At 63.3% G+C, this 21784-nt stretch overlaps 1 protein-coding gene across 1 annotated transcript; it reads right to left on the bottom strand.

Annotated features, from left to right (window-relative positions):
- Positions 1 to 9708: 9708 nt before the first annotated feature.
- PPP5C (protein phosphatase 5 catalytic subunit) lies at positions 9709 to 21251 on the bottom strand. Its single transcript, XM_059718203.1, has 13 exons — positions 21111 to 21251; positions 20696 to 20937; positions 20202 to 20349; positions 15392 to 15513; positions 14592 to 14657; positions 14012 to 14110; positions 13180 to 13285; positions 12783 to 12925; positions 12496 to 12583; positions 12138 to 12178; positions 11450 to 11628; positions 10564 to 10645; positions 9709 to 10449 (listed from the first exon to the last, which is right to left on the bottom strand). Exons 1-13 carry the CDS (start codon positions 21220 to 21222, stop codon positions 10387 to 10389), a joined length of 1491 nt encoding a protein of 496 aa, XP_059574186.1. The 5' UTR covers positions 21223 to 21251; the 3' UTR covers positions 9709 to 10386.
- Positions 21252 to 21784: the final 533 nt, after the last annotated feature.

The raw sequence follows: 21784 nt of genomic DNA, 5'->3' as shown, positions 1-21784 counted from the left end.
GGGGGCTGATCGGGGGTCAAGGTTACTAAACAGGGGGTCCAACCAGAGTCAGAGAGGGCACATGGAGCCCGGGGACGAGCCGGGACAGGGAGCCAGGAGGTCAGGGAGCAGAGCAAGCAGAGGTACAGCCTGGGGCCAAGAAAATGCATGATGACCACACACTGCTGCACGTTACATACATCACGCAATTAATGGGTGAATCGTGCAATAAATGTAGACCGACCATGCATGCAAAGTTATTATCACACCATAGAAATGGCTGTCCAGCTACAAAGAGGCAGCCAGCTACAATGTTAGTGCCCCAAAACGGGAATGACTGGATGACTGGTTTCTCTCCAACTTGAATTTGAACATGTGGGAAATCCCTTGGATTTTGAAAGGGGTGGTGGGGTGGGGAAGGGGGCATCACCATAACCCCACACAGTTTTGTGCAGTTAAAAAGAAAGTCGAAGGGGAAAAAGCCCCTCTTGTGGGCCGCACGTTCAGGCGCTGTATCAGGGAGGGCTCAGTCTCCAGGAGTCCAGAAATTTGGCGGCGACAGGGGAGCGGGGGCAGCTCATCCTCCCCTCCCGCGCTGCTGCCAAACCCCAAGCCTGGCGCAGTGGGCCAGAGCCAGGCCACAACCCTCCCCCTGTCCCCACATGGTCGGTTCGGGACTGGGCCATGCTCCCTCTCCCCCCGCACGGCCGAGCCAGGCCTGCGCCCCTCCACTGGGCCAGGCTGGGGCCAGGATTTCCCCACGTGGCTGGATTGGGGCCAGGCTGTGCCCCGCGCCCCTCTGTGTGGTGGACAGTAGGGCTGTGCAAAACGGCACCGCTCCGTTTTGACGGACCAGCGCTCCGCTCTGAATTTTGTTTCGACTCAAAACAGCCGTTCTCTGCCATTTCGACACCGTTTCGCTGCCTTTTCGCCATTTCACCCATAGGCTACAATGGGCAAGGTCGAAACAGCCTATAACGTTGTCGTTTCTGGCCTGATTTGAATGACACTTGCAGGAATGGTAGCCCCTTCTGAGGGCATGAAGCCTGCCAAGTTTCAAGGAGATAAGTGCAGGGGTTTGGGGGGGAACTGCACCTCAAGCTGTGGACAAGCAAAGCCCGTGCCACGGGTGACCCTGCGTGTGCCGGGGTGATGGCTGCAGCGATGGTGGCCCCTGCTGCGACGCCTGCCAGGTGTGGAGGAGATGGGTGCGGGGGGGTGCTGGGGCTGCTGACAGACCAAACTGGTGCCATGGGTGCTTGTGGGACTGCCCGTGTCTCTCTTGGGGCAGAGGGGGTGAAAACTGCAGGCATGCTAAGCCCTGCCACGGCCACAAAGCCTGCCATAGTATCTCACTGTTGTTTAATTAACTTATTCTCGCAACACTCCTGTGAATTGGGAAGTGTAATTACTCCATCGTGCGGGCGCTGCGAAGGAACCTGACCTCGCTTGCTCTGGACGAACTGCTTCAAAGCCAGAACAGATCTCCTAAGGCTTCGGCTCCAGCCCCTCGCAGAGCTGTCGACTGGAGGGGACTGGAGGGACCTTGGAGGATCATGGGGTCCGGCCCCCTGCATCAGGCAAGGCAGACAAGTGGGGTCCGGTGACCCCAGCAAGGTGCCCGCCCAGTCTCCTCTTGAAGCTTTCCAGAGTTATAGGCTGTTTCGACCTTCCCCATTATAGCCTACGGGCAAAACGTCAAAACAGCATCGAAACGGCAAAACATTTCAACTTGCCTCATTTTGTTTCGAGGCTGTTTCAACGATATCCGTTTTGTTTGGATTTTGCTGTTTCAATCTCGAAACGAGCCTCGAAACAAAACTGGCGGTGGAATCTCGCGCAGCTCTACTGGATGGGGCCCGGCCACGCACATCCTGCGTGCCGGATCGGGCCCACAAGCTGGATCCGGCCCGCGGATGGACCAGGCACTACCTGTCCATCCCTGTGCACAAAAAGGCTGCGCCGCACCCCATGCCAAATTATATATTACACATAAAAACACAACAAACCAGACAAAAACGATCCTACACGTCACGTCCGTTGTCCCCGAGCCTTTGGAGCTAAACGCATGTCTCTTTTGCAGATGCGTAAAACAAAATGTAACCTTTGTGAGCGTCTGGACGGTGCCTCTGGCGATTTGGGGAAACGTATCGAGCTCACGCTCGCCTGAGTTCAGGTTTCCCTGCCTGCTCGTAGCCAGAGTTAAAAAAAAAACCCAGCAGCCTTCAGAGCTGTGAAATGGGAGCTACATGAGCCGGGGCGGTGAACAGACAGCCCCACGGCACGCTCCAAAGCTTTCCAGTCTAGCGCTACTAAAATCGAGCTTGAATTGTAGAGCCCTTAAAGAGCATTACAAGGGAATGAGGGTCGTTCACACCTACGGAGTGAAGAGATTAGGAGGAGGCAGGTATGAGCCATGGAGCCAAGTGACTCTCGCCGCTGCCTGGATAGAAATGCCCCTTCCACAGCCAGGCTTTCAGCTTTGGATAGACCAGGATTCAAAGCAGGGGGCACTGCCACACTGCCCCCAGATCCGCCCCAGCACGTGGCATGCCTCTGCTTTATAAAAGGGTCGAGCCACTCCGGTGTCGGCACCAACGCGTGCACCCACCTCGCAGCAGGGCGGCAGGTTGGGGCCGACTGCCCGGGCTCAAGGCTGGGAGGGGGGATCGTAGGGCAGGAGAGGGGTCTGGAAGGGGTCCCTCCCCCCATCACCTTGCAGGCACCACCGGCCCTCGCCCACGGACGCTGCCCCGCCGCAGACCCCGAACCCGCCCCACCTGCCCCGCTGCAATGGCCAGAAGGGCTACGTGTTTCACCCACCCCGAGGCCTCGGCAGAAGCAGCTGCAGCGAGGACGTGCGAGACCCACCCACAAATATCAGACATTCCTGCGAGTCCCTGGCTGCCGGGACCTCGAACCCAGACAGGGCCACGCTGCGGAAGGAGCCCGCCTGGGTGGGAATCGGGCTGGGCCTTTTTATCCTCTGGCTCCTTCTCAGAGGCTCTTCCAGGCCCCACCAACACAGAGCCGAGGGACAGAGGACCAGGGCTCGGCCGAGCTGCTTCCCATGTCCCCACCGCATTCCTCGGCCTCCCACGCGGCTGCGTTGCTCGCATGCCTTGAAGATGCAGCTGCATCCTCTCCCGAGTGTGGCCGGGACTTCCTTTGTGCCTCGCCCAGCTGGCTGGGCTCCGGTCAAGCAGCACGTGACCGGCCCACGGTCGTGCAAGGGACTGCTAGCCCACGTGACGCGTGGCAGCGTGTGGCCAGCACACGGCTTCCTGAGCCCGGCCTTTGCAGAGGTGCCGTGGGATTCAGAGGACAGGTGCACGGGGATGCATGCACGAACGGGCCGCGGCGCAGCAGACAAGGCCCCGGGCGGGCACCGAGGAAGCGCCACTTGCCCTAAAAGCCGGCAGCTTCCTGGGCTGCGTGAACCGCTGCCCCTTCAAATCCAGGGCCAATTTTCCTGCCCTGCAGCAGCCTCCCCGGAGCCCCGGGTGCAGGTGGGGCCTGCGCTGCCAGCAGGAGGTTGGGAAGGGGCCGGCGGGGAGCGACGCAAGGGGTGGGGGGCCGGGAAGGCCGGGAGAGCTCGGGGCAGCGAGTCCGGAGAAGAGACCCGGGGGGGTGGGATTTGATCCCAGTCTCGGAGCAACAGCGGAGAGGATGGAGACGGGTTTTGCCGTGTGGTGACAGGGGACGGGACTGGAGCAATGGGCTCCGGCTGCAGCAGGGGAAACTGAGGCTGGCGAGGAGGCACGTCCTGGCTCTAAGCAGGGAGGCGGGGGCGTCTGCGTCCCTGGAAGGGTGCAAGGGTGAGGTCCCGACTCCCCCACGCTCGGCTGCTCGCTACCCGTGCGACCCCCCTTTGTGCAACGGGCTCCCACCTGCAGCGAAGCAACGGGCTCCGTCCACCACGACCGCCTTGGGATGCAAAAGGCGGAGCCTTGTAACCTCCCCCGGCTCCTGCCCCGCTGGCGCCCAGCTCCGGTCCGGCCCCCGCCCTGGGCTCCGACCTCCAGCTCTGCCCAGCTCCGGCGTGGGAGTTGACAGGCCCCGGCTCCCTCTTCTGGCCCCTCGGCATCGCCTTGAAGCCCGAGCCTCACAGGCTCTCAGTCGACAGGGCTGCAACCATCAAAGCTGTAACAGGCGTGCGTGCGTGCGTGCGAGACAGAGAGAGCGACTACAAACTGGGACAGGTGTGTGTGTGTGTGTGTGTGTGTGTGAGACCCGGGAGACGGCCAGAGACCGAGATCACTTTGGCACAGCTCAGACGGCTAGGCTTCCTGGCCAAGCTGGCGGTGCCCCAAGGTGCATGGAGTCTCACCAGGAGCAACACAGCCGGAGCCTATTTCTGATGAAAACCTGGCCAAACTGGACGGAGGCGGCCAGCAAAAGCCCCACGGTCTCCACCGGCTCCGCCTGGGCCCTGGGGTCTCCTGTCCACGGCACGGCAGACGCGGGCGAAGGCGTGAGGCTCGGACGTGGTGATGGGAGTCCCGGGGGGCGCACGGGACGGCGCCTGGCCTGACGCTCCCACCTGGGATCTCTGGCTCTGGGTTTCTTCAGCGAGAGAGATCAACTTGGAAACACGTGAAACTTTCTGGCTGAAAACCCATCGGCGCCGGGAAAGCGAAACCGAGGGCACTGCCGGGTGCTCGGGCGCCCACGGCGCGGCGCTTCCCTGCAGCGAGAACGAGGGGGGACGTCACCCCTTTGCTGCAGACGCAGGTCCTGGAGGAGCCGAGACTGGACGTCTGCCACGACCGGGCCCTGGCGCTCGAGTGCAAGCACCACCTTCCCCGTCCTCCCCTTTTCTGACTGATCCGGCCACCAACGCCTTGATATCAGCGCCTGCCACGTGAGAGCGGCCCGGCCACCCACGGAGCGGTGCAGACAACCCCCCCAAGAAGCTGGGTGATGCCAGACCCCGAGACTGACCCTGTCACCGCTCAGCGCTCCCTGCCAAGAAGCAGCTCCACCACCTCGTCAGCACAGCTGGCAACCGGGTGAGTCCCCATTCCTGGTGTGGGTGAAACTACACTGAACATGAGAGCTGGTCTGGATCTACTTACGTCCTTAACTAGATTTGCAAAGGGGCTGCGTGCTGCGTTCAGGTCTGGGAATGACCAGAGGCTGAGAACCGGAGATAGTTTCATAGTTTCACAGCTGGTCGGGTCAGAAGGGACCGGAGCAGATCATTAAGTCTGACCCCTCCCATGGCAGGAAAGAGCGCTGGGGTCAAACGACCCCGGCCACATGTTCGTCTAACCTCCCCTTAAAGACCCCAGGGTAGGAGCCAGCACCGCTTCCCTTGGAAGTTGGTTGCAGATCCTAGCCGCCCTGACAGTGAAGAAGTGTCTCCCAATGTCTAGTCTGAATCTACCTCTGCCGGGTTGTGACCGGTATTTGTTGTCACTCCCGGGAGTGCTCGGGGGAGCAGGGACTCCCCAGTGCCTGCTGGTCCCCCCTGACTAGTTTGTAAAAGACCACCAGATCCCGTCTCAGCCCTCTCTTGTGGAGCTGAACAGGTTCAGGTCCCGTCGCCTCTCCTCGTAGGGCCTGCCCTGCTGCCCCCTGACCACGTGGGTGGTCTCCTCTGGCCCCTCTCCATGCTGGCCACAGCCCTCCTGACGTGCGGCGCCCAGACCTGGACGCAGTACTCCAGCTGCGGCCTGACCAGTGCCGCGTAGAGGGGGAGGATTACCTCCTTGGCCCTGCTCATTCCCTCGGCACCCTGGGGTGGAGATCGGCAGGACCTGCTGATTTAAATACGTCCAGTCCCTCCAGCAGATCCCAGCTCGCCCGAGCGAGAGGCGATGGGTGAACTCGTTTCTAGCTGGAGGCACCGGTGGGGAAAGCTGGCAGACGGGAGCGTCGGGTCACAAAGGCCTCAAGCCCAATGCAGTTGGGATTCCCGGGCGCGCCTGTTGCTCCGGCACCCGCCGGCGTCCGTCGCCCGCCAAGCACGGCCCAGAACGGGGGAATTGATGGGCCCAAGTCCTCTGCTCCCCGTCGCGCAGCCCCGGGGTCTCGTCCCGGACCCAGAGCCAGCGTCGCAGTCGGTCTCCCGCTGCCCCCCTCCCTGCCGGCCTTTGACCGCCTGCGGCTGCTAATGATAGTTACTGGCCTGGCCTGCGATTAGCATCACGACCTGCAGCTGGGCTGGAGGTCGCTCGGAGCCGCAGCCGTGCAGACGCACGAGCTCGAGTAGCCGAAGCCTGAAAGACCATTAAAAGCGAGAGAGGGTCGTTCACGCCTATGGAGCGAAGAGATTAGGAGGAGCCGGTATCACGAGCCACGGAGCCAGGTGACTGGATAGAAACGCCCCTGCCGCAGCCAGGCATTGGCTTTCAGCGACGGCCAGGCCAGGAGTTAAAGCGGGGCCTGCCCCATTGCCTCCCTCCTTACCACAGGACTCGCCCCTGGAGAGCACGCGGTCGCAGGCCTGGCTTCCAAAGCAGCCGCGCCACGCGCCACATGCCACACGCCGCACGTCCGCGGTCAGGCCGCTGTAGACCCGTGGGCCCCCTCGCTGCCCGGCTCAGCTGCAGGGAGACATCGCCTGATCCGCAGCCTGGCACAAGGACAGAGGAGCCGCCAGGAACCGGGCCAGACCCTCGGTCTATCCTGCCCGGTCTCTGAGGTCCCGAGGAGGCAGAGAGCGACGGGGTCTGAGAAGGGTCCGTCCCCCCTGCCGTCCCTCTCGCCCTCGCAGCCATCGAGGGTCCAGGATGTCCGGGGTCCTGTGCACGCCATGCCCCTTTGCCCCAAGGGCAAGCCCAGCGTGGGTACATCCGGCACCACTCTCAGCTTCCCCCACATCTGGCTCCCACATCTGGTTCCCATGAGCTCCCCGCTTTCAACCCACACCCGGCGGAAACGAATGTCCGGGGGCTTGTTGGAAATTGCTGGCTCCGCTCACGTCTGGAGAGATGGCCAAGAGCCGCTCCCCCAGGACTTTCTCTTACATTGCACACTGCAACCCCTCTCCCGTGCCTTTTCTAAGCTAACCAGGCCGGACCTTTTTGGCCTCTGTTCTCACGGCACGCATCCTCCTCGCTGCCCTTCTCTGCACCCTCTCTTTCCGGTCGGGTTGGGCTGGGCTGGGCTGGGCTTAGACCTGGGTGCAGCGTTCGAGCGCTGGACACATCGGGGAGGGATAACGCGGTGCCGCGACACTGTGTCTTGCTCCCTGTTCCCTTCATCATCCCCGATGGGCCGTCTGCCCCGAGCTGCTGTCTCCAACCCAGCCCCAGGTCTCCTCCTGGGGGGGTCACAGGCAAGGCAGAGCCCAGCTTGGCACAGAGGTTGGGGTTTTCACTCCAATCCAGACTGCACGTTGTTGGCCCTCCCGGGCTCCCCCCATCTGGGTCTGGCGCCAGCCTGCAGGAGCACACGGGCTGCCCCACGCCCAGTCACGTCCCATGGCTCCGGCCCAGCACCGGCTACTGGAAAACCTGCACTTGCACGGCCCAGAGCTGGGGGCACGGGATTCATAGGGCTGGAGCCAGAGAGACCAGGAGGAGCAAAGACTTTGGATACAGCTGGGACTGAGACAGCTGAAGGAACCAGCAGCGTTTCCCAATGGGAACGGGACACCAGATGTGGCCTCCCCACCGTCCGGCCGAGCGGAAGAGTCACTCCCCCCATCCGGTGGCAACACACATAGTTGGCTGCTCTGCCCGGAGGTGCCTGCGCCGGTGCGGACTCCCCCCGGCGGGGCAGCAGATCCCGGTCGTGATGCGCTTGCTGAGACCCGGAGCTTCCCGCAACAGCCCGATCCCTCCCCTGGCGGGAAAGCCAGCTGGGAGAGCCCGGCCGCCACCGTATCTGCCTTTCTTGGCAGGCGCCGGGGATGGATGTGGGGACGCGAGGCTGATGGCTCTCAGACTTCCCGTTGAAGCCAATGGGCTGGAACCGTGTGCTTGGCTGAACGCACTGGAAAGCGGGCGATGGCCAGGGGGCAGGAGGGTCTGGCTGGGCCCGTGGGCATTGCCAGGTCCTTGGAGCTTCCTCCCCAGCTGGTGCCAATCCCGGGCACTGGCCAGGCTGTGCCGAGGGGATTCCTCTCTCCGCCACGAGCCACGCACTTTCCCTTTCCCGTGAAATCAGCAATGATCCAGCCAGGAGCTGGAGATCGGATCCAGCTGGACCAGTTTAATCCAGGGGGATGGACGTGGCCTAGTTTATCCCAGGAAGGAGGGGAGCAGGGTGAGCCTGGCTCAGCCCCGGAGCTCGCAGCAGGCAGCAGCTGAGATTTCGGGGCACCTGGAAAAGGAGGCGCCCGTGGGCAGAGACCCTGGCTGCCTCTGGGTTGGGAGGGACCAGAGATGCATGGGGGAAGGCGACACCCCCAGGTTCAGCCCCCACCCAAGGCCCCTGCCAGGCACGGTTCGGGGACCCCTGCTCCCAGCTGGGGCCAGGACGCAGCAGCCGAGAGCACGAGAGGAAGGAGGGTCTTGCACGGCCCTGGCCCTAGGCAAGCCCACCCCAGAGCCACACACAAACATGTGTGCACAAGCTTGCTCATGCACACACACAACAGGCATGCACGCAAAACTGCACTAACATGTATGGATGTGCACATGTGCAGGGACATGCCATAGAAGTGTACACACATACCCAGGAGAACACATGGGTGCACAAACATGCACGGGGAAGTGCACACACACACACACACACACAATGGGCACATGCAAATAGGCAAGCGTGCACGTGTGTGTACAGAGCATAGTTTCATAGTTGGTTGGGTGGGAAGGGACCTTGTCAGACCATCAAGTCCGACCCCCTGCCCTGGCAGGAAAGAGCGTTAGGGTCAAACGACCCCGGCCAGGTGTTCATCCAGCCTCCTCTTAAAGCCCCCAGGGTAGGAGCCAGCACCGCTTCCCTCGGAAATTAGTTCCAGATCCTGGCCGCCCTGACAGTGACGTAGCACCTCCTGCTGTCTAGTCTGAATCTCCCCTCTGCCAGCTTGAGACCGGTATTTCTAGTCACTCCCAGTAGCACTCGGGGGAACGCGGACTCCCCAATGCCTGCTGGTCCCCTCCGACTAGTTTATAGATGGCCACGTCCAACGTGCAAAGACACAGTACTCCAAGCGTGCAAAGACACATGCATACGTGCACAGACTAACATGCACACACACACGTGCCTGGGCCTCATCCCCTAGCACTGCGTTTCTCCCACTTCTGGGCCCCCCACGCTGGGGGGGTCCCTGTGGTGTGGAGCCCCCAGGCAGAGGTGGAAAGGAAAGGGAACCTCCACCCCCCCAGCCTGCCAGGGGAGGGGATTCCTTCCTGTCCCCTAGCTGGGTCTGCTGGCCCTTTAACAAGCATGCGGCCAAGTCTGGGGTGGAACAGCTCTCCATTAAAGTTGGGGGGGGGGAAGGTCGTTAGTGGTAAACGAGCAGTGGAGAAGCCCAAAGCCAGGGGTGGAGGCCTCGCACCAGCCCAGGGATGCACCCCTCCTCCCCGCACCGCCCCCATCGCAGCCACACGCGGTGGCGGGAAGCCAGCGGGTCTGCAGGCAGCCGGGCGTGGGAAGAGGACCCAGGCGTCCGGGCTCCTAAGTGCCGTCCCCTGCCGAGAGGCCAGGAGTCTGGGACGCCTGGGGCCAAGGACCATCCGGCTCTCAGGCAAGGCCAGGTGGGCGGAGCCTGGCACAGAGGGTGGGGCCAAGAAACAGGAGGGCGGAGCCTGGCACAAAGGGGCAGGGCCGACGGGCGCCAGTCTTACAATAATTACTTTATTTTAACATCTTTTAATTAATTACAGACAGTAAAACAGCGCGGGGATGTGGCAGCACCAGGGCCTTGGCTGTATAACCCCCCCATTTGCCCAGGGGGGGCAGCACCGGGGCCCTGGCTGTATAATGCCCCTCCACTGCCCTGGGGGGGCAGCACAGGGTCCCCCAGAGCTCCTGGCTCGCCCCGGGTTTCTCTTGTCCATGTCTGGCACCAAAATAAAGTGGGGGGTACCCTGAATCCCCCCCCAAGGGAGAGGCAGGGGAAGCTGGGGGGGGCGAGGGGGGATAAGCATCCTGAGAATTTCAGTCCCCTCCCCTCTGCTCCCCCCATGGAAACCCTGCCCCCAACAGGGGCCTATTGCTTCCAGAAGCTGGGGGCAGATGTGGGGAGCACCAGACTGGCTCTGTTGCTCGCCCCGCCTTGGCCTTAGCGTGAGAGGGAAGACGAGCCCCAGTGCCCCCCCCATGCCCCCTACTCCCCCCCCCCACCCCCAAGGCAGCCTGGCTTGGCCCCCCCTCCAGCTGCCCCTCTGCTGGGTGGGGGGCAAGAGGAGCCTGGGAATAAATATAATCTGTCCAATATATTAAAAAAAACTAACGACATTGCCCCCTCAGGCTGGGGCCTGGCCGGGGGGGCACGGCAGGGAGACGGGGAGGCTACATCATGCCCAGCTGCAGCAATGTGTTGGCGTACATCATCGGCTTGACGTTGGGGTGAGGCTGTGGGAGACGAGAGGCTGTTAGTGTGGGGCGTTCCCCCCCAGACTCAGCTGCAGGAGCCTTAAAGGGCCAGAGGACCCGGTGGCCGGGTTGAGGGGGTGGGGGGTCGCTCACCACTGCTGTGAACTGGTGGAACTCGGGCCGCAGGTCGGCGCCTCGCAGGTGGATGTAGGAGCCCTTGTTGCCCATCTGGTCGCTGAGGAGGGAGGGAGGGAGGGAGGGAGGGGAAACTGAGGCAGGGCAGGGCAGGGCAGGGCAGGGCAGGGGGGGAGGGGTGCGGCACTAACAACCCCCATGCCCTGCCCCAGAGGTGGCTGTATCTCAGGGCTGGGGTGCTTGGGGCACGTGGGGACTGGAAGAGGGGATACTCCAATGGGGGCACACACGTGTGCACACACATCCCCACCTGGCACGGCCCCGCAGGGTTCCCATGTGGCCGCACGCGCGCATGCACGCACACACACACACAGTCATGGCACAGCCCCAGAAGGTCCCTGTGCTCGTATGTACATGCGTGTCAGCCCCGGGATGCCCCTTTGCCCACATGCACATCTCTGACTGCACTGCCCCACAAAGTAGGCACACTCACTCCACACGGCCCCCCAGTGTTCCACATGGCTCCCGTATGTGCGCACGCACTTGAACACACCCACACACGTGTACAGAGCCCCCAGAGTACCCCTGCACACATGCGCAGACACATGTACCTCCCATCACTACACCCCCCCCCACATGCACACACAACAGACACATGTATACCCTCCCTGGCACGTCCAACTCCACACGCACACATCTCCCTTCACTGCACAACCCCCCAGAATCCCCTGCACGCACACACAAGACACGTGTATACATGGGTCCCACTCCCCACACACCCACCCAGACACATGTACACACCTCCCATTGCTGCACCTCCCATGTCCCCCTGCATGCACACACAGAAATGTATACCCCCCGTCCCAGTCCACACACGTGAACACACACATACACGTGCACTCACCAGTAGTTGGGGGCAGAGAAGACAGTGATGCACTTGCCGTCGTGGGCCACCTCATAGCCCTCAGGCTTCACCTCATGGCTGCGGATGACGTAGTCCAGCCGGTTGCGCTCCAGGAAGCGCTGCGTCACGTCTGGCCCAAACTGGCAGCTCACGCCGCGCTTGCTCACTGACCGCCCGTTCTGGGGGAGAATGGTACCGTCACCCCCCGCCTGCCCACAGCCCCTGGGCCAACCCCATCACGGGGGGACCCGCTGTCATCTCCATGCTACGCAGAAGTGCCTGGTGCACATCTGCCCTCCCCCCAAACCTCCAGGCCCAGCCGCTCTGATGCCAAGTGTGAGAGCCCAACAGATCTGGGGAGGCCTTTCCTGCATCCCAGGGATGGTCAAGGGGTAAGGTGTGATGGGGACCCTCCCATGCCCCCCCGAGGGGGCTGGAATGGGGCCGGGGACACCGATGGAGGCTCCCCAGTGCCCGGCAACTGGAGCTGCTGGGAGCCCTGGAGAGGGGTGGAGCCGAGCTGAGCCCCCTCAGACATATGTCAGCTGCCAGGGGCCGGGCAAGGAGGGGACCCCCCCTTCTGTTGTTCCACCCCAGCATCAGTAGCCTCTGGGAGATGGCAGGGGTTGAACCATGCCAGCCCCTCACCCAGCGGCAGCAGGAGCAGGGCATTGTGGGGGGCACTCACCTGGGGCTGGGGGTCAGACCACAGCAGGTCACACATGGGGCCTGGCAAGAAGAGAGGGGGCAGTCAGGCCCTGGGCCACCCTCAACCGCCCCCCTCATCCCCACGAGCCTCGGTGGGGTGCAGGACCACGCCGCCCCCTCGGGAGGATGGGAGGGGGCTGGGAACTGAGGTCAGATAGCTCTGTGGCCTGTCCCTGCCCCACCCCATTTGGGCAGGTCCTGGACCCCCCAGGTCTGCCCAAAAGGGGCCACAGAGCAGAGCCAGAGATCAAACCTGCTCCCCCCCGGAACCAGATGCCCCCATCTCCCACAATCCTCCAGGCTGGGCAAGGGCAGGGACCCCCACCCCGGGTGCCCACCTGAGTCTGGGGGCTGCCTGTTCCTCTCAATCTTCCGGATGTCGTCCAGCGTCACCCCATCCTCGCTGAAGAGCCCCCCGTGCATGATCTGGAGGGGTAAAGGGGGGCACAGGTCAAGGGGTGCTGGCAGAGGGAGGGGGGCACACAGCTGCCCTGGCACCCCTGTGGCGAAAAGCACTGACTCCTCATGGCACCTCAAGGATCCCCCAAGCCAGCAGGGCCCCGGCATGCTGGGGGAGAGGGGGGGGTCATGCCAATGTGACCCCCCCTCACTGCCAGGCACTTACCAGCACTTTACCATTGATGCACTGAGCCAGCGGCAGCCACTCAAAGACCTCGCTGAAGAGGGCGAACATCTGGGCCGTGTACTTGGCCTTGACCTCACCCTCGAAGCCGTAGATCTGGTTCATGTTGTCTGTCTCATGGTTCCCTGTGGGGGAGGAGGGGGGGGACACGGGGGACTTGGGCGCTGCCCAGAAACAAAAAGATGCCCCCCTGGGACACGTGTGATGCCCAGGGATGGGGGGCAAGCTGAAATGGTCTGGGCACGGACAGGGAAACTGAGGCATGGGCAGGATTTGATGGAGGTCCTGCAGGGAATGGGCGGCAGAGCATGTAGGCATCCCAGCCTCCTGGCAAGGGCTCTCACCACTGGGCCGCGCAGCCTCCGCCCCCCCGCCATACCTCGGAGCAGGTGGAAGTGGTCGGGGTAGAGGAGCTTGAAGCCGAAGAGGGTGAGAATCACCTCCACCGAGAAGGAGCCGCGGTCCACGAAGTCCCCATTGAATATCTGGGGGGGGCTGAGGAAAAGCAGGCAGGGGCGGGGGGGGAAACCTCCTTCTTTCCACCTCGGAGCTACCAGGACCTGGAGCCAACTCTGGCCCGGGCCGGGTTTCAGCACCAGGAATACCACCCCCCGGGGCTTTAACCCCAGCCCCTGCTTTACCCGCTGCCCCATATGGGCTGTTGTTCCTCATTTCTCCTCGAGGGTCTCAGCCCCCCCACCCCAGAAGCGGGGTGCTGAGGTCACAGGGCCCTGGGATCTGCTTGGCTGGCCGAGCCATGGCACGCAGGAGCCTGTGTGTGTGATGCGCAGCAGATGGGGGTGGGAACAGGGAGCAGAGCAGCAGAGCAGGTGGGGGGCAGGGAGTAAAAAGCAGAGCTGTAGAGGGGGCAGGGAGCAGAAAACTGAGCAGCAGATGGGGCCAAGGGCATAGGGCAGGGAGCACATAGTGGCAGATCAGGCAGGGGGCACAGGGCAGGGAGCCTAAAGCAGAGCAGCAGATCAGATGGTGGCACAGAGCGGGGAGCAGAAAGCAAAGCGGCAGACAGGGCAGGGGACCTGAGCACCACCCTGGGAGGGTGCAGGGCTTACGTTTGCAACCTGCCTGCCCAAAAGCTGGGCCCCTGCTACCCTGATGGGGCCGGCAGGGAAACTGAGGCACGGGCAGAGTAGCACCGCTGGGCTCCAGCAGGCCTGGCCGGCTCCGGGCCCTGCGCCGCCGGGGAAGGATACGTAGGGGTTGGTTTCGGACGGCAGCCCGTTGAGCTCGAAGATGTGGAGCAGGTCGTAGAACTGCCCGTGCGTGTCCCCGCACACGGTCACCTTCTCTGTCTGGAAGAAAGAGGCCGGGAGGGGGGGGTGAGGGAGGGGGCCGGGGACACAGCACGTCAGGCTCCTCTGGCCTCCTGCCCCCTTTCTGCCCCAGAAGCTGCAGCTGGAAACACGGCCACGTCCGGGGGGCGGAAACAGGGCCACTGGTCTGGAAAGCAGAGATAATGCTCCTGCACCCCCCGCAAAGGCTCATGGGAGGAGTCTCCAATCCCTTGCCTCATCTGCTGCTCTGCTTCCTGCCCCTCTGCTCTGTGAGCAGAAAGCAGAGCAACGGGAACAGGAAGCAGAGCAGCAGATCAGGCAGGGAGCAGGAAACCTGGGAGCTGGGCTTAGTGGGGAAACCGAGGCAGGCGTGAACCTGGACTGTGCCCGTGTGGACGCTCTCCCTCCACAGCAGCTGAATCCCCTTCAGGCCGGGGTCGGGGTCAGGCCCAGCTGCTACCCCGCCCAACCCCGCCCGCACCCTCGGCATTGCCTGTACCTCTTTCAACGTGGTTTCTACAAGCGTGGGGAGCTTGGAGAGCACCTCCTTCACCTGCACCAGGATCTGCCAAGACAGAAGGGGGTTGTGGAGGCAGAGAAAGAGCTGGGGCAGCTGCCTGCGTGGCATGCTGGGATACAAGCCCCTTTTCTAAAAGGGGGTGACACTGGCAGCAGGCGGGGTTCCCTCCGGCCTCAGCTGCCGGGGTAGGAGTGAGGCTGAGAAAGGGGCAGGAGCAGGCCTGAAGTCTGCCTCAAGTTAGCCAGACTGAAGTGGGCCTTGGTGTGAGATGGGCAAGGTATGGGGACCGTGCCAACCCCCGAGGCCCTGGGAGGGGTGGGAGCTGCTCTGAAGGGGCCACTGTGCTGCCCCAGCACCCCGTGAGGGGGTTACTGTATTGCCCCACACCCCAAAATCTAAGGTGCACCCTGGTTCTGAAAGGCAGAGGATGCAGAGGGTATAAGGGCTCCAAGGGGGGAGTGGACGGATGTAGGACCAAGGCATCCTGCCCCCCACAAGGTATGGATACCCCATGGCCATCAGTCAGAGTAGGGGGTTGGGGGTACCACCAATGTCCGGCTCCCAGTGTGCTAGGGACGGAGCTGCTCAGAGGACGCTCTAGCTCCCTGTACCCCACACAACCCCTACGCAGCCAAGCTCCTGCCCCAGCCTCAGTGGAAGGGGGTGAAGACACCCCCAATATTCAGCAGCTGATTGGTGGTGGTGGTGGGGGGGGTGCATATCGTCCGTGAGAAAGTACAGGAAAATGCAGTGAGCTTGGTGGGGGGGGGGGGGCTGACCTGGTAGGCACATTTTCTGTGGAGTTTCTTCTGATCCTTGTACCACTGCATCAGCTCCTTCATGAAGGCCAGCGTCACCTTCCCATCCTCCAGCTTGGGGCCACTGTACTCGTCCTCGATGGCTGGGGGCAGGGGGGGAAGCAGGGGCAGGGGGTGTTTATTAGGGGCAAGGAGTCAGCTGCAGAATTCAGGAGTGGAACCCCCCCTTCTGCCACCCACGCGGGTCCCCCGCTGCCACCCCTGGACTTCCAAGTTGGCCTCGCTGTTGCCCCCCAGAAACACCCCTCTTCCCGCTGGACCCCCACTGCTGTCCCCAGACCACCCAAGCACTGCTGGACCTCCCTCACTGTCCCCAGACCCGCCCCACCTGGCTTCTGGGGTCAGGGAGGGGGAAACGCTTTGGCTGAACACCAAGCTGGCCGCCTGAGCAGGAACGTGGGTGGCTTGCTCAGAAAGATGGGGCCCAGCTGGTGTGAACACCCCTCCCCACCTCTCCATATTCCAAGAATGAGGGAAAACTTCCAAGGTGCCGGCCACGGATGATGAGAGCTGCAGCGACACTAGCTTAGCTGCCATGAGATCGGAGTCCACCCCCTGCCCAGCTCCGGGGCTGCTCCAGCTGTCCCCCTCGCCTGGTGCAGTCAGCGGCTGAGCAAGGCATGGGCAGGGCGGTGGGGAAATCCCGGGCGCTGTGCGTGGCCCAAGCCCGTGCGTCACCGTGGCCCATCTCACTGGAGCTCGCTCCAAGTTTCGGCGCAAGCAGCTGACGGGAGCTAGAGCCAGGTGGCTCTGGGCTGGGAAGCAACTGTTGTGTAAAGCACTAGGATCCCACAGCAGGGAGCCGGGGGGGCAGGTGATGGGCCCCGTGAAGCCAGCCCTATAGGGCCGATCCAGGGGTCTCTGCCCACCCCTGCCTCAACTGCCACAGGCCATGAGCTGGAGGGAAGGGCCCCGACCGGCTGGGCTCGGACAGGACCCGACGTTATCCTCCGACATCGGTGAGTGGGGCCAGAGCACATGCAGACACCAAGGGAGGCTTCCTGAGAAGGAAGGGGGAAGAAGGGACTTAGCTTGTCCCCTCATGGTGCCCTCCGGATGAGACCAGGGTGTGGCACTCACACGACAGGGGACCTCCAGCCTCTCAAAGGGGTGGGACACAGAGGTGCTGGGGGCTCCCGGAAGTGACCACAGACCCCTGAAGACAGGCTCCTAAGTCCCTTAGGGGCTGAGGCTTGCTGAGAGCGTGAAGGTCCCTGCAGACACAGAGCCTCAGACGAGGGGCTCTGCCTGCCGGGATCCTGGGGTAAACCTTGCTGCACTCCCAGCTGCTCGCGATGCTTGGAGACCCGAGGCCAAGAGACTGAGGAGCCCCAGGTCTACCGGACTCGGGGTTCACGGAAATGAGGCCGCCTCTCACCTGTCAGCTTTTCTGGGCCTGGGGGAAATGAAGCTGTTCCTCCCCCTGCCACCACTCTCGGGGTCCAGTCAGGAACCGCACCATGATCCTCTCTGTACGTGGAGCTGGGCAGGGGGGTCTCCCCAGAGACGCCAGGCCTTTCCCCTACCTGGGGGGCTGCTGCCGCCGAAGAGGTAACACCACTGCTCACCAGTGGATAAAGATCAGCCTTTGGCGTCTCCAAAATTGCACCTCTGATGACTGGCACAGCAGGACCCAAACCCAGCTGGTCTTCCGGGCCGTCATCACCCCTGCCCCGAGGGACTGCGGCACATCGAGAACACCTGAAGCCCCAGGAACGTCACTGTGGGCAACATCCTGGGAAAACCCTCTGTATCCACTGGGAGAAGACCCAATGCCGGTGCACTGGAGCCAGCCGTGCTCCTACAGCTCCAGATCCATTGGACGGGGCAGACGGACGCCGGGCAACGAGCTGCTGAGACGGGGGCCCCACTCCAGGGGGGGAGAACAAGGTGTTCAAGAAGCCCTTGAAGGCCGGGCTGAAGGAACGCGGCATCAACGCTGACACCCAGGACACGAGTGCTGAACAGCCCGACGGCACCACAGTGTACAATGAGGCATCGATCGTGTTGAGCAAACTCGCCTTGCAAGTTCATGGCTAGGTCACAGCTAGTCCAGCCCCTGTCTGAGGCAGGCTCGGCCCCGTCTGGATCACGAATCTCTGAACAACTGCCCCCAGCCCTGGCACTGCACCCAACCCCGCCACGGGGAAAGCAGGGTGCCACAGCCACCAATGTCCTGCTGCTGTGGAAGACTGTTAATATGCACTCCAGAGACCCAGGCCCAGGCTATGCCCCCACAGCAGAGGAAGAGAAACCCCCCAGTGCACACCAGTCTGAGCAGGGGAGAATCTCTTCCTACCCCAGTGCAGCATGGTGCTGACCCCAAGCAGGGGGGCACAACCCTCCAGCCAGGACCCTGCGAGGCTGGTGCCAGCAGGAGCATTGGCGCAGCCCAGCCCCATCCTCAGCCCAGGCTGCAGCAGCGCCTCTGGGACAGGCTTAAAAACACAGTCGCACACGGAGCAGAAAGCAACCAGCACAGCCTGGGCAATCCCCGCAGCCAAACGCAGGCCTCGCTATGCTTAGATCATCCCTAATCAGCGACTCCAACCTCTCCTGAAGCCTCCAGCGTTGCAGACCCCCCCACCACCACCCCAGCCGTCTCTCCCACAGCCTCCCTGCTCCAAGGGGGAGGCGTTTCCCACAATCCGATCCAAACCAGTTCTGCTGCAACTTCAAGCCAGAGTCCGACAGAGCTACGTGAGTAGCGAGGAGAGCCAGTTCCCAAGGGAAATCAGACCCCCACCCTTTTTTTTGGCCTCTGAAGAAGGCTTACATGCAGCAGAAAAGAAGGCGGGGGAATCGCCGGCCAGCTCTATGCGCGCAGCCCAGCAGTCTGGGAAGTCCCCACAGCAGAGCACAGGCATCGCTGCACCCGGGTAACCCCCACCCAGCAGCTCCCCAGCCTCAACTTGACCCCTCCAGGGGTGGCGAGTCCACCCCTTCCCCGCTTGCTGCTTTACTGCTGCCTCCCTGCTCTGATGACGACGAAGTTTTCCTGAGATCCAATTACAACAGACTTTGCTGCAACTTCAAGCCATGGGTCCACATCCTCCTCTCTGCAGCAAGGGACAAGAGGTGCTTTCCCTCTTCTTCACGGCAGCCTTTTACGGATCACGGTACCGGCCTCCCCAATGACTTCCCTGCTTGCGGGAAAGATGCACTCCTACCATCGAGGGACTGCTGATGCTGCAGCAGGAAAGCCTGGGGAGGCGGCAGCAATTAGCAGCAGCAGCCCCCGTGCCGTTCGTTGGACCTGGTTGGGAGCTGGACTGCCATGCCCCCCCCGATCAAATGGCACCCTTGGAGGCCTCCGGTTGGGAGCGGTGTGGGAGTGGGGCATCTCCCAGGGTGAAGGGCTGGTCTGGTCGCGGACAGCCGGCACCCAGCTCCTTGCCCCATCGCCACACGGCTGCAGCTGCAGGTCTATGGGTGCTGTGACCCTTTCCTTGCAGGCAGGATAGATCCCCTCCTTGCAGATCAGAGATTCTCAGCCATGGATTGATCTCCAGGCTTCTCTTCACTTTGTGACCTCAGCCCGAGCTCCAGGCTCAGGGAGGAGCCTGGGGGAGGGCAGGGGGGGCCCCAGAAAACAGGACAGATGCAGGCGCTGGTCTCTTCTCCACCCCATAGCCCTGCTTGCTGTGCCCTGAGCTGCCGGCAGCACGGAAAGGGCCCTCAGGGGCTCTTGCTGCAGCCGCTTGTGGATGACAGATCTAGCCTGGACGCCTCTTCTCCTTGCCTGGTTCCTCAACTCCTCCGGCATCCTCGGAGCCCGAGGCCAGGCCATGCAGCAGCCTCCCGCCCGGCAGAGATCTGTGAGCTCCTGGCACACACCCACAATTGAGGCCGATACCCAGCTGCTTTGTGCTCAGCTGGCTCCACCTCCATCGCTTGTCCCCTCCACTGAATCCAGGGCTTGGACAGGCCATGGGCCCCAACACCAGGGATCGGGCGCAGCATTAGGGCAGCTCCGGGGAAGAAGGCTGGCCATGCCCTCCGGCAGCTCGCTGACGATCCAGGGCAGCTCTGGAGTGGCTGGAAACAGCAGGCAGCAATGCAAGGAGGGAGCAGACTTGGCTGCCACTGCTCCCAGGCCTGCAGCCCACACTGCTCCGTCACCCCCCCGCCACAGCCAGGGCAAGCGCCCCTACCCCCTCAGCGACTGCCCCTCCAGGTCATCAGGCTCCCGCCAACAGCTATTTTTGGCTCCCGCGTGACTCATGCGAATGCCAGCATGGTCTGGGCCCCGCCCCCGGCTCGGGACACAAGCCAGAGGAAACCAGTCTTCCGGCCCCAGCTCTGGAGACACGTGGATGGCCAGGCCAGGACTCCCCAGTTCCATCTTTAGCCGGGGGGGCCTGCAGTGAGTCACCCCTCACACCCTTTCCGTTTCCCTAGGGCTCGAGGTCTCTAATACTGGCACTGGGAGGAATGAGAGCAGCACTCTGGAAAGCAAGCGGAGGGAAACTGAGGCAGGAGGGGTCTTCCAGAGAGACCCCCTTGGCTTCTCCCTGGTCCCCAACATCCCACCTCTGTCCCCACTGGTCAGTCCCAGCCTCATCTGCTCATCCCGGGACCTTCTTCTCCAACACCGGGCAGGTCAGCTGGGCACGTTCCACCTGGCCCTTCCAGACACGTGGCCACCGCAGAAGTGGGTGCATTTCTCCCAACACTTCCGTGGGGGATCCCTTCCCAGGGCTCGGGGGAAGACCCCAGGCCCTCCCTAGAGGGGAACCCCCCATTCCCTGGCCGCAGGGGCCCCACTCACTCATGCTCTCGATGTCGAGGGAGTCGACGACGGACCGCTTGTGTTCGTCGCTGGCGATGGCCCGCTCGAAGGCTTTCTGCTTCACAATCTTGTTGCACTCCTGGTACTTCAGCTTGGCGTCCTTATCGTTGGGCTTCACCTTCACCACCTGCGGGAGAGGCGGCGGGTCAGGGCACAGCCACGCCGGGCTGCCCGACAGCCCCCAGCTGGCCAGGACGCGAGAGCGGGTCAGATGCCAAGGGACAGCTCCGGCGGGGAGAGGAGCCGAGGCGTGGACGCGGCTGGCCACCAGGACGTGGGTCCCACCCCCGCGAAGGGAACGCAGATGGAGACGGGGGGAGCTGGGCTCGGGACGCCTGGGGTCTCCACCCAGCGACCCCCCAGCCGGGCGGAGAGCAGGACAGCGCGATCCTTCCTGGCAGGGCACGACCCTGCACCCGCGGGTGCCGAAACCTGGGGAGGGGAAGGGGCGGCGGGGCCGCGCGCGCACGCACCGTCTCGTAGTCCCTCAGCGCAGCCTTGAACTTGCCCAGCGCCATGTTGCTGGCGGCGCGGCGGTAGTAGCCCTTGACGTACTTCTTGTCAAGCTCGAGGGCGCGCGTGGCGTCGGCCAGGGCGTAGCCGTAGCACTCGGTGCGCAGGTAGGCCAGGCTGCGGTTCCCGTAGTAGATGGCATTGTCGGGGTTCAGCTCGATGGCCTGGCTGTAGAACTTGACCGCGTTCTCGTAGTCCTTGCCTGGGGGCGGGGGGGCGGGGGTCAGGCGGGCTCCTCGCCCGGGCCCACAACCCGCCCCCCACGTGGCTCCCGATGTGGCAGCCCCTCCCCCCGCCCACTGTGTGGCAGCTCCACCCCGGCCCCGCACCCGGCAGCCCCTCCCCCCCGGGCGCTCTGTGGCAGCCCCCCCCCACCTTTGAAGTACTCGTTGGCGCGGGTCTTGAGCGCCTCCGCGCGCTCCTCGGCGCCCGCCTCCCGCGGGGGCCGCCCGGGCCCGCCGCGCTCCGCCCGCTCGCCCTCCGCCATCGCCGGGCCGTAAAGCGCCCCGGCAACCGCGCGGCCCCGCCGCCGCCGCCAAGCGTCGCCGCCTGTCGCAAACGCCGACCCCCAGAGAGGGAGGAGGTCGCAAAAGCGCGCATGCGCCATGGGGGGAGCGGGAGGACTCCCCCCATAGTAGAGGGCAGAGCGGCCGCCTACCGGGGGTGGGGGGTTAGAGCGGCCATTGGGAGGCACCAAGTGCAGGGACGGGGGGGGGGGGGGAGTTGGGAGGTACTAAGGGGAAAAGGAAATGGGAATTGGGAGGTACCAAGTTTAGGAACGGGCGCGGGATTGGGAGATACCAAGGTGGGAAAAAAAGGGGGGAACATTGGGAGATACCAAGTTACGGAGTGGGGGAGGCGGGATTGGGAGGTACTAAAGTGGAAAGGAAAAGGGGGATCGGGAGGTACCAAGTGTGGGGCGAGCAGTGCCCCGAGGGATGCTGCGTAGTGGTAGTGTGGCAGGGGTGGGCGGGGCGCAGGGAATGCTGGGTAGCGGGGCTGGGGCGGCTCCGGGAGCTGCTGGTGTGCTGTGTGAACACAAGGTGGCG

The sequence above is a fragment of the Alligator mississippiensis genome, chromosome 15 (genome assembly GCF_030867095.1).
Source record: "Alligator mississippiensis isolate rAllMis1 chromosome 15, rAllMis1, whole genome shotgun sequence".
Taxonomy (NCBI): domain Eukaryota; kingdom Metazoa; phylum Chordata; order Crocodylia; family Alligatoridae; genus Alligator; species Alligator mississippiensis.
The sequence above is the reverse complement of the archived record's forward strand: the minus strand, read 5'-3'. Positions and strand labels throughout refer to the sequence as shown.

Bases quoted from the DNA above. Each gene is read 5' to 3' on its own strand.
- PPP5C (XM_059718203.1), bottom strand. From the start codon at position 21,222: ATGGCGGAGGGCGAGCGGGCGGAGCGCGGCGGGCCCGGGCGGCCCCCG. The intron at 20,350-20,695 runs GTGCGTGCGCGC...CCTCTCCCGCAG, and splicing joins CGCTGAGGGACTACGAGACG to GTGGTGAAGGTGAAGCCCAA. The intron at 14,658-15,391 runs GTCAGCCCCCCC...CTGTCTTGGCAG, and splicing joins ACAGAAAATGTGCCTACCAG to ATCCTGGTGCAGGTGAAGGA.